General features: G+C 43.0%; 1 protein-coding gene across 7 annotated transcripts in view; it reads right to left on the reverse strand.

Annotated features, from left to right (window-relative positions):
- The window catches only part of arhgap21a (Rho GTPase activating protein 21a), an 80,574-nt gene that overhangs the window by 38,334 nt on the left and 29,504 nt on the right, over nt 1–12,736 (reverse strand). For 4 of the 7 annotated variants that reach the window (XM_071484696.1, XM_071484695.1, XM_071484694.1 and 1 more), the window contains one exon: nt 2,149–2,337. In XM_071484696.1, the coding sequence (XP_071340797.1) occupies nt 2,149–2,337 (189 nt within the window). Of the gene's footprint in view, nt 1–2,148; nt 2,338–6,636; nt 7,635–12,736 lie in introns of those variants that run through there. The other 3 variants (XM_071484692.1, XM_071484689.1, XM_071484691.1) reach the window with 3 other exon arrangements.

Below are 12,736 nucleotides of genomic sequence, written 5' to 3' on the forward strand. Positions count from 1 at the left end.
CACAGGAGGTTGTCAAAATACACTTCAGAGAAAAGTAAACCCAACTTATCCTGAATTATCACTTACAAAAACTAATACGAGGGAGGCCGCGATAAGCTTTGAGGAAGCTGACTCGAAACGCCAGCGCGTTTTCCCATTAGAGAAGCCCTGTCGTATTTACCCAAAGCCCTTCAGTCTGCGTTAGCCTGTGCCCATTAGGAGCCGGAAGTGCTGCCACGTCAGGATTAAAACCAAAGGGCAGATTGGCTCTGATGTTATCCAGAGGAGCGCTGGCACAGGTCCCAGGTGGGATGATACAAGTCAGAGAAAGGTTCTGGGAAAAAAACTGCTGTCTGACTAATACTACATCTTCATATTAACATTACACTTTAACTAAATCACTGTACTTTATTTAGACTGGTGTCAGTGAAGGGCTGACACAACAGCATGGCAATCTGAAAATGGATGTTTAACTACAGTTACCATTTAAATAACCTCAGGTGGTGGCCACCCGATAGCCGAGTGGTTAGGGTGCATACCACATGGGTGAAACTGCTCTGGGCAGGAGAGTCCCCAGTTTGACTCCCTGCTGGCCAGACTCTTTGCTGCATGTCAACCCTCGTCACTCTCCACTATCCTGTCACCTACTGAAGGCCTAAAATGGCCAAAATAATAACTTTAAACAGCAAATAACATCTTAATAGCATGCTACATGCTAATTCAAACAGGTTTTCAGTATGCACAGTGTCTACATTTAAAATTAGGGCTGCAATGAGGATTATTTTCATTCACTGTGTAACTAACTCATACAAAGCTGTAGCATGGTGTTTGCAGGAAGTAAATAAGCAGAAAGCTTGACAGACTTTATTCCATAAGCACAAGTGTGTGTCAAAACGTTCACTGCTTATTTGTTGCCTAAGATTATCTAATTTTGACCTTCTAATTGTTGGTCTATAAAATGTAAAACTGCAATGGTCAATTTACCAATTTTCTGTGAACAGTTCAAAAGCCAAAAATCTTCACCTTCTTTTTCACATAAAACAAAAACAAACAGGAAACCTTCATACTTGAGAAGCAACAACCAGTGAATTTTTGGCATTTCTGTTTGAAAAATTACTGAAATGATTTACAATGAAAACAGCTGCAGACTAATGTTCTGTTGAGCTCTGGAAAAAATTAACCAAAGCAACTGATTCCACTGATTCCATTTCTGAGTGTGTCTCCAAAATCCTCTGCACAGAACTGAGGAGCTGCTCACAGCTTGAGAAAATTACAACAAGTGGTGGATGATGGTGAAACAGCTTCAGAAAACAAAAGACAAAAAAAACAGCACATGAATTGACCTCGGGTATATTAACTTCAAAGCAGTTCACTATGAAAATTAGCATATATTACAAACTAGTATGGAAATGAGACTCTGCTGCCCCAGCAGCACTAAACACACTGGTGTTTGTTCAAACAGCAGCTGAAAGTCATAGTTTCGACTATGTTTTCCCCTTGTGTCACACAAATCTGCAGTTTTCTAATCACCACAGACACTAAAAAGCTAAATGAAGTCCTGTTTCATGATTACAATCTGGACCAGTAGTTATAATTTTCAGGCCCTTGACAGCGAGGCCAGAGTTAGAAGAGAGGACAAGAAGCAGCAACGAAAGAATAAATAACCAAAGTGACACATTTTTGGAGAGATTTCTCAGTTCAGCACAAGTTAAAATCAAAAAATCTCTACCCAGGTTGTTTAACAGTTTAAATAAGTGCTTAAATTAGATTTTTTTCCATTGAAATGCAGTTGCAGTGTTACAGAGGCATGGATCAGTTATCCGGTAATTCCTTTCAGTTCAAAATAAATCACAGCTATTTGAAACCACACATCAAAATCAAATTTCATTTCCTAAAACAAGTGAAAAACCTGCCAGTGATCTGAGATCAGTTCATCTGTTTCTAATGTAATGTCCCTTTTTGCACAGACTTGTGTGACATTGTCTCGAATGAAGTCAGATCCTGCTGCTGACCTCCAGCTTACATCACTTAATTCAACAAAAGTTTATTTACTCTGAAAACACGAGTGTATTTTTTTTACCCCGACTGTCAGAATTTTTTGCTTATTACAAAAATGACTGACTCTAAATTGCATCACGTGTTATGAGGTGTCACCAGAGGTTTTGTCACCTTCAGAGAGTTGTGGACGGCAGATTCTGGTGGGTAGACGATGAAGTGCCGCAGGGTGAAGCCGAAGCCCTGGGAGGTTCGGCGAAGGTGAAGCGTCTTCGGCCCCGGCCAGGAGAAAGGTTCCTCCTCTGCCCCAGGAGAAGCGGTGGCCGACGCCTCGCTCTGATCGCGCCCATCCTTCTGCTTGGCCTGAAAGGATGAAAAACAAACAGGAACATCAGTGTTAATCTTCAGAACTGGGAAATAGACTGTATATAAAAATGGCTATAAACTCCGGGTCTGAAAAGTGAAACCAATGCTGAAGTGCCTTAAACCTGCATTCTATCTAATGACCATCAGGGGGCGACTCCACTGGTTGCAAAAAGAAGTCTGATTGCATTGAAGTTTATGGGAAAATGTCTGTACTTCTGACTTGATTTAATACCTCAGGAAACATTTACCTAATGGGTTTATGGCCTCAATAACTATGTTTTATGTTTCTTTAAATTATGGTCCAATTTAGAGGAAAATAAACGATAAAGCCAGGTATGCATTAGGGCGGGGCTACCATGTGATTGACAGACTGTAGCACACACCACAACCTGTCTGACAAGCAGAATAGCGCACAGAGCAGGTCAGATCCACCCCTCACTCCTACTCAGCTCCACCTTCTCGTCTAAATATGTTTTCTTCTGGCTTCAAAAAAACCAAGATGGCGACGGCCAAATTACAAACTCGAGGCTTCAAAACGGCAGCTCACAAACCAATGGGTCATCACAGATTATTGCCTTTCTTGCGTAAGAGGAACATTTTTATTTTTCTTTCTCCTTAAATCATCATCACCTCCCCTAAAAATTTATCTTGGAATCCCTTAGGTGGGGGGGTCTCGACCCCCAGGTTGGAGACCACTGCTGTAGATGATCCACTGAAATCAAATGTGGCTGTAAAAACAGTGACACACTGATAATAAAACTGCCGGTTCCACGTGTTCACCGTCGAGAACAAACTCACAGCCACATGAAAGAACAATCCGTCCATTGACTTCACCCCTGGTAACTGTGTAAAGAAAAGTGGTTTTGCTTTAACAAAGCAAAGTGTGTTGTCACAGATGAAACAGCCTGTGGCTGAGCATAGATCTTATTCATCATCTTGATTTAAAAATACAAGAAATCCCCTGTTGGAGATTCTTCACAGCGATCAGAGGATGGTCGGTTGTTTCTGCTGAATAACAAGGTGTCAGTTTGTGGTCAAGGTTTGTGCTTCGGGAAACAAGAGGGGCACAAAAGGGTCCATTGTTAAAAGATTAGTTACAGGGTGTTTCTGTGTCGAGTAATTCTGCATAAATAACTGATAAGACATCTGCTGTCGACCACAACGTGTAACAAAAGGCTGTTTTTTGCTGTCTATCATCACAAACACGATGACAGATTGTTACACATTTCAAGCAGAACTGACACAAATGTGACGGTTCCAGCCTCTAAATTTAAAAAAAATGATGTCAATCCCCAACATCATAGGATTATTCCACTCTGTGATTTTAGTCCACATACATTTTGTGTCACAGAGCTCAGAATATTCTCTGACTCTTGCTGCTGTAAAATCGTCTCAAACACCAGCACTTTGTTTTTGTATGTGTTTATGAAGCTTGTCTGCAAATGCAGGGGGAAAAAAATCATATCACAAAGCACACCTGGTAGATGTTCAACTGTTAGTGCCAGAGGCCAAAAATACAGTTCAACATTTAGCTGCTGAATTTTGGTTAAAATCAGTGATCTGTCAAAATAATCAAGACTGTCATTTAAGCCACATTTGTGCTGCCCTCAGTGCCACACCACCATACATATGGCTTCAGTTAATGCACATTCAGAGCTATTTGGCATGTTTGCATGATGACAGACTTATCTTCTAAATTCCTACATTCCTACTGTGACTAACACAGTATAAAAACAACCCTTAAATGCTGGGGGCTCTCAGCTTGAGCAACGTTTAATTTATGTCTACATAACACAGCACATGCGCCACATGAGCCGCAAAACTCTGATTTTAAATGTTCTGTAACAAAAAGATGAAAAAAAAGCTGTTTACAGCAACTGGAGCAAAGCTGAAAATACAGTGAGTCACGACAGGCTGCGTTCATGACCCTCCATTCCTTAAGATGAGGTTACGGAAACTATAATACACACAGCACAGGTGGTCATGCCTGAGATCTAACAGGGAGGTTGAGGTATGATGAAAGAGTCGATAACATAATGTGATTATTGTTTTTTTCTGCAGGGTTCACCAAGTTCAACTTATAAACCATTTCCCAGCTCTATACAGCAATAATTCCTAAAAATATCATTAATCAATAATCAAACGCAACCTGCACTTGGACAAGTAGAAGAAAACGAATGGATAAATGGATCGCAGCAGCTCAACCTGTTTGTAGCGTCTGTATCATAACAGCAGTAATGGTGTGTTATACATGTACTAGACAAACACGTTAGTGTGTCATTGTGAGGCTTATGCCTTGTAATGATGCAGTTTTATAAATCTTCCAAACAATATAAATGCAGTTTGTATAAGCCTGTATACACAATGGTCTATGAGCATCTCCATATGTAGTTAATGCTGTACACATATCTCAATCACATCACTGGCATCACAGCACTGGTATCAGATGTGTAATCAATATTGGCCACTACCCTGAGTCTGGGTATTAGGATTAGGATTGGAGGAGAATAAAATGGATTGGTTTAGGTAGGTTTTTCTTCTCCAGCCTTTCCAAAGCTTTTAAACCCCAGATTTATCATGACCCTGAACATACAACAGGACATATTCTGTAACTCTCCATCACAACGTCTCTGTATCACACCGTCTCTGATCTCAGGTGTCTGAGCAGTGAGACTTCTGTCACATCCATCATCAAAGTAACGATGGAGCTGAACCACTGCCGCAGGGCCTGCATTAGCGGTTATTGCTAACACTACCACAGCGACTCTGGGCTACGAGAACCTGCCAAGAGTTTCAGCCTCAGCCCAGATCTCTCCGCAAGCTGCTCTTCTACCAAAATACATCTTCGGTATGGATCCAAAACAAAGACATTCTCCCCACCGCCCCTCTGGCTCACTCCTTCCACACCTCTCCTCTGCCTGTCTGGGAGCAGCAGATGTAGAGGCCTCCAGAGAGAGGGATGGGTGTGGGCTTAATGGTATGACTGGTGAAATCACCACCAATACCCAGTAGTGTGGGGCTGGAAGTGAGCCACAGTCCATAATGTAACTGAGAGAGGAAAGAGGAGACAAGGGGAGAGGAGGGAAAGGAGCTGACACAGTCCAACTCAGCTGTTTGTTTTGATTCTGTGCTGAAAAATGTATGTTGTATTATGCAATAGCTCAAATGCCCCATGGCTGAGGTGTATACACACACACACACACACACACACACACATTTTCCATCTCTCCCTCTCTCTCCATAACATGTTGAATTATACAGCAAGAGAGGCAGCAGCACAGCACAGTGTGAAGGGAAGCTGCAGCTGCATAGTGCTGCTGCAGGTTCCCACAATGCCTCAGTGAAATCACATTCAAAAGGTACAATACTGTAAATCTGATCCAAACAAGCTCACACAATTACCTGATAAATACTATTCAATTATGCATGCAATCTGTTCATCAAAACAGGCACCACTCAGGGTTTGATGTGTGTGCTGCCATATGGTGCCTTGGCCTGCAGGATGGAGCATTTGCATGCCTGCTCCTGTTTCTTTATGTATATGAGTGAATTTGAATGGCATTACTGGTGGACTCAGCTTCTCTTTGCACATTTTTTTTTTTTTTTTTAAATCTGTGAGTCACTGCTGGGTCGTCTGACCTCATGGATCTACCTCTTTCACTCCCCCTCACTTTTTCTTTCCAAACATCTCCCCCTTTCTAACCACATTAGTCATCTTTATTCACTATAACATAGGAAAATATGCCTTTAATTCTGCACTTTAGTTCTTCACTGAACAATGACTTCATTCCATTAAGCCTCGGTTCATACTACAAAAAAGTAATGGCTGCTGGGATATTTATATTTCAGGAGAAAGTCTGAAAATGAGGCTCCTGCTTGCGCACAGCTGGAAAAAAACAATATCTTCCTCTGACAGCAAACGGCAAAGTGTCACTCCGAGTCCGCCATAGGGACCCATAACAATAAACGAAACCTAAAACCCAAACACATACACACACTCACATTACAAAAGATACTGGTCAGTGAAACGGGACTACCCTGCTGCTGTAGAGCAGGATGACGCACACAAAATTCCTCAGATGGCAACAAAGTGCAGCCGCCCCTCACCTCTCCTCCCCTCTCAAAGCTTCCTATGTAAACCTATATGTCTCTGCCAGACACCGACAGACCTTAAACACATATTTCAAGTATGAGTAAGAGTATGGTTCCTCCTAAATGCCTCAAAACTCTAACAATTCTCAAAATGTCAAATCACAAGGATGCTCTCTCCATCTCTCACAACACAACTGTCCTTACCCGAGATCGGACACAGTTCTTCTTAGAAGCTTCTCGTAGCCGAGCCCAAGACACACTGCGGTTGGGACTGGTGAGACCCAGTTCCACTTCGCCCCAGTAGGCTCTAGCCAAAAGCTGGAACCACAGGCAGTACGGCTCTGACAGGCAGCCGTCCACCCCGGCCAGCCGAGCCCAGGGACAACCTCCAGATGACGGGGAGGGAGAGAGGGAGCAGCACCCTTCGGTGTTCACATCCACATCCCGCAGGTCAGGGTGATCCTTCAGAGGAACCGGCTTACAGCCTGGAGGGAGCCCGTTCCTCTGGGCCAGCATGGCATAGCCAAGTCTGAGGATGGTGGGACCGGATGGAAGAATGGATGAAAACTCTCCTCAAAAATGCTTTACTTCCTCTTTTCCTCTGGGTAATCTACTCCAAGTTTCTGGTCGCGTTCATTTTGCTCCCTCTCTCTTCCTCAGCCCGTCTCTGACTGTTCTGGTCTCAGCTCGGAGAAACAGGGCTGGTCCTCACGACATCCCGCAGACACATGATGTTTCCACTCAGCCGCTGCGCTCCGCTCTCGGCTGAGTGCAATGCAGAGAGCCCAGGCCGACTGGCTGACGCACTCACCCACTCACCACACAAAACTCTCTCTGAAGTATGCACACACACATTCACACACACACACACCAGGCAGCCTGAAGTGAATTTTCTTCCTTTCCTGCCTCCTTCATCTCTCTCTCTCTCTCTCTCTCTCTCTCTCTAACTCACCTCTTCCACTGCCAGCCTTTAAAAGTTTTAGCTGCTGCGCGTTGGCCAACACACGTGTGCACTAGCAGACTCACATGTCGAGGCTCATCAATAAATCATACAAACAAATGAAAGGAGAAGACAAGACGCACAACAACAAGTCAGAGGTGGGCTGAGTAAAAAGAACATTCAGAAAGTTTCTGGAGTCGGAAACAGACACCATGAAGTCGGGATCTGGCAGGAGACGGGAATAACTGGGATTGTTTTCACAGCTAGTGGAGGAAGTCAAGTGGGGCTAATGCAGATAAGGAGGCATACGGGCTCTGTGAAATCTAGAAGGCACAAAAATGCAGCAGCCAACCCGCCCACCTTCACACGCCTGCAGCTCATCTGGCGGCCACAAAGAGCTGATGCCTGTGTGGCACACATGGTGGTCATAAACACGCTGCGACTCCTGTGTATTTTGTGTTTATTTATTTATCTACAACAACCATACAGATAAAAATTGTATAAGGATAAGCAAAGCAACAGATGCGGTGTATACACAGAAGGGCATCTAGCTAAAGCTGATTTGCAGCCCCTGTCTCTTGTTAGGTTTTTACAGTATTTAGTTTACGATCTATCTTAATTAAGTAGTGTCCAGTGTATCAAAGACACGCTGAATAAAAAGACAGATGTTGGAATAAAGTTATTAAAGTGTTTGATTATTTCAGGGACTATTTTTTTTGGAGAGATATGAGAACCAGTTGAGATGTTGCTATACCATTTATGCCAAGGTATCCATCCCTTCATATTTAAAGATATATTATTTATTTGTGCATATATATGTTACATCTTATTTTATCGGAAGCAATGATGGTCGCTCTGTTTGCTCCTCCTCTCCACACTGGCAGCAAACAGATTCCTCTCCACATACTGTGTAAAAATTTATTCCAGCTGAAGCTAATATGAGGCTTCATGAGTCTGAGTTAGACAACGCAGGCAGCTACCTTCTACAGATAGATTGCTTTCATTCTCAAAATGCCTCTTACTATCCATCTGCCACATTTCAACAAAGAAACAGTGTCTAAGGACAAAAAGACAAAATTTTATACAGAAAAGATGAAAATAGGTTTGGAAAATACCCATTTCATCTGACTGAGACTATGGATTGTGTCCCCGATTGTTTAAATGGAAATCGCTTTAGAAAGGAATCATTTTAAGGATCAATTAATGGAGGAGGATCAATGAAAATGACCAACACTGTTTCCAGTTTCCATATAGACAGGTCACACAGACTTAAAGTAAACTGTCAATCTGTCACGGTGGATTTTCCAACTTCAACACCAACAACAAAGTTCTGTTACAAACGAGCTCTGATGTCTCCAACTCTGCCGACTGTGAGCAGACGCAACAACAGGAATCGTCAGTGTTTGCAAAATTAGTTCAAATCACACTGAGTGTGATGGTGATGCCCTACCTCTTCACTCACAACAATTTGCTCTGAATTACAGCTGAAAAATGCCAATCTAAACCTTACCACCACTTATCCTCCCTTCACACGTTTACCTGTAGTATTACATAAGAACTTAGCCATGTACACAAGGGAAAACCTCCTCGATCCCTCGAGGTAAACAAACGCTACAGAGGCTTGGCAAGTGCCTTTATTTCAGGAGCAGTGAGATGTTTGGGACTCAGCCCCGATACCTTTTAGTAAATCTCTCTGATAGAGAGCAGGGCCAAAACATCAATTTAATATTTAATCACATTTTCATCTCAGGGCTCTCTGGAGCATTTGTGCTGCTCCAATAGCAACATCAGGACTCTGCGCTGTTGGATGGACTGTTATTAAATGTTGAGTACATCCCTGCATATCCGGCATTAGTCCATTTTGCATTTCAGCACCTCCTTATTCCTCCAGGGCGAGTTATTAGTCAGACAGATTGTCCCATAATCATTAAAGTTTACTGGTTCACCTCCAACAACAGCTAATGTTCATCCATCAGCAGCCGGTGTGGTTTGTAACGCGGCTTTCTGCTAAACGGCGAAAATGTAAATACCAGTCTATTTTGATTCTGAGGAATATTTGCCATCCGCGACGGCAGCGACCATGAAAACAACATCAGGAACCCAGGGGTGGAATGTTCCCTCTCAGCGTTTGGTTATGAGCATCTTGTTACCACATTCAGTCGGCTCAATATAGCATGTGGTATTCTGTACGGAAAAGACGGCAGAAATAGAAGCCGCCAAACACCAACCGCCAGCTGAGACACTTGACTTGTGGAAGCCAAAACAAGGATTAACGCTCACAGGAATAGCCATATATGAAAACCATACAGTCTGCCGCATTTATGAGTGAATTGGAGTATGTGTTGTTTCCATTTTTACAAACCATTACAAGCCTACATTACCATTAGAGGTACAATACTTCTTACCTCCACTAATGCATTTCAGACTGCTACAGGGTTTCAAACCACATCATATATGTCTCTGAATTCCTGTAAATCTAAAACACATGATAAGAAAAAAAAAGATCCTTGAATGGAATTCCTCTTGGCTAAGAAGTGGATTTGATGCCATGCAGACACAAAAACTAGACATGCCGCCCAGAAATATTATGCTGTTGCCGGGGCAACAAACCAGACCACAACAATGTCGGCCACCGGACTGTGGGCCACTCTTGTGATTCCAAGGTTTGTGTCTGTGTGTGTGTGTGTGTGTTTATGTATAGATCAGTGTGTCGTGAAGAACCAGCAAATACTGTTGAGGCGATTTGAAGGCTTGAAACTGGCGATCCATCTCACTTCCTCTGACTTCCTTTGATGTGAACGAACACCGGGGTCGACAATTATCCTGCAGACTTGCAGATGGACATGCTCACTACAGCTCGATGTGCAAATAATTTGAAAGGGAGGATTTGTGAGTGTGTGTTCTGGGTTCAGCTGTGCTCAGGTTGTTTTACTAGTGGGAAACTGGGTCATGCTTTAACGTCTGAACTGATGTAGTTTTCAGGATAATGCAGGTCATCTTCAGCAAGTAAGTTCTGACTGGCAAAATCTGACTGTTCAGATGTTTAAAAGGTTTAAATGCTCCGATCTCTCCAGACACATGTATCATCTTTGCTCTTTCAAACTGTAACTACTGTGCAGGCTAAACAGCCACTTACAGGGTCTGTCCCTGTGGTAATAGCAGCTGAAGTTGCACTGAAATTAACTGTCACTGGAGCAGCTTCGAGTGGTTTAAACACATGGTGATACAGAAGTGTTTATCTGATCCACAATTAAATAGAAAATTGAATGATACGTGTGATTGAGTGGGATAAAAGCCTGTAAGGATGATAAAACTTCTGCATTGGTCGTAGGTCACATAACTGACTTAGCCATGTGTTTTTGTTTAGTTTGTATTGTATCAGGATAGTTGGTAAATGTATATTAAGGATATTAAAAGGCCCCAGAAACCAACTCAGTGCATTTTTACATCGCCTCCCTCTGGGCTCTGAGCTTCTCCTCTGATTGGCTCACTGTTTTCTGAGATCAGGTTGACACTCAGAGCATCCAAATCCACCAAGGTTGGATGGTGGGTCCAGGTGGGCTGAGCTGGGGCTTAGTTGAGATCGGTGACTGCTGTGTTGTGACATCACAAAGCGACAGAAGTCCTGATGGCTGGTTTTAAGGCTCAGTCTCTGAATACAGGCTGTGTGCATTTCTCTGCAGACTGAGGCTTTGATACTTTCACAGTATTAATATAGAACCTAGACCTGCTTTATAATCAGAAACGACATGGAAGTCTCACTTTATACAATATGTGACCTTTAAACTACATGTGGATTTTCCTCAAAGTGTAAATAGGTCCTATTTTCAATTTTTAATGATTAATCTGATTGTTTTTAGATTAACTGATTCATTGTTAAAATGAGTCAGAGAATATGAAAAATGACCCTTCACAAGTTCCCCCACCCTTAAATTGTTTATTTTGGTTTTCCAAGCTGACAAAACCCAAATGTTTCAAACTGACTTGTCTATACCACAGATAAAAGCAGCAGCAGGTTAATGGGATGATGTCCATGTTCACACACACAATAAACTGGCCTCAGCTCTTTAACACCAGCCAGGAAAATGCTTTGAAGAACTTTATGAGATTACACAGAGGTGCAAATTGTGAACATTGCTGTCTTTCCAAGAAAAGCAGCAATAACAAATAATACCAGTGTGGTCCAGTTGATAAAATCAACTTAAGCGTGGCCACAGACGCCTGTGAAATTCTACCAACGGGTGTGGAAGGCGGAGGGTGGAGGGTGGGCCGATGTATGTGTTGTCTTTGTCACCTCCCCCTTGTTGTTGCACCGTCACCACTCGCCACCAGGCCCAGCACAGTGCAGTTTGGTCTTGGAGTCCCCCTGCTGATAATTCTGCAAATGGTCTTGTGGCTTCACACAACATCACACATAGGGCCAACGACAACATCCAGACTGCGGCTGTGGTGAAATAAAGCCAAGCATGGAGAACTTGACAAGCTTTTTTAATGGGTTGGTGTGGGGGTTTTTTAAGACCACTCATCAGTCTTTAAGATGAAATCACATTAATGGTGTGCTGAAACACCAGAAGACACAAGTCCAGTTTGTGGATTTGGAAAGAAGCTAAACTGGTGAGAGGACAAGTTGCTCTTCTGTCTTTTACATTTAAGCAACTTAGTGCGCCAACACTCGTCACAGAAACATCCTCAAAATCCAAAAATCTTGCAGCCAAAATTGTGTTCCCGGAGTTGTGAAACCTGTTTCAGATGTTTACATTTACAGAGAACACAACACAATGGAAACCAGGCTGTTTCATGATGCCGTTTCATTTTAATCCACTCAAATCTTGGAGTCGAGGATTTATTAGATGATTATCTGCAGCTCTGATTTGTGTAACAAAAGGGAAAAAAAGGCCGGTCGTCGGTAAGCAGCTGACAGGATCTCTGGATGGGGATTAAAGACACAAGGCACCAACAGCGCTCTGAAAACTACAATGAGTAATTTTGAAGTCTTCAATTGGTCCTTGTGTGTGACCAACTTTATGTATCTGCGACTGTGAGTGTGTGTGTGTGTGTGTGTGTGTGTGAGAGACTGTGTGTGGTACAGAGAGCCAGAAGAAAAGAGAAAGTCTTGCAGGAGGATTAGGCTCGATTCGGGGGTGGCTTTTCAGGACTCCTGGCGGGTGTAAGATCTAATCTGGACATGCTGCATCTGGGCTCCGCGAGGTATGGCTTACTGTAACAAAGGACTGGCTAATGAGGGCCAGGGAACAGACTGCTCAGACTACGTGCCCACACCACTGCACACCCATAAAGCCCTTCTTCATACAGCCCTCAGGGGGTAGTGAGGGGTATGAACCCCACAATCGACTACCCTGTAGA

Source organism: Trachinotus anak, unplaced genomic scaffold, assembly GCF_046630095.1.
Source record: "Trachinotus anak isolate AG129_WGS33_773 ecotype Australia unplaced genomic scaffold, CSIRO_AGI_Tana_v1 ptg000009l, whole genome shotgun sequence".
Taxonomy (NCBI): domain Eukaryota; kingdom Metazoa; phylum Chordata; class Actinopteri; order Carangiformes; family Carangidae; genus Trachinotus; species Trachinotus anak.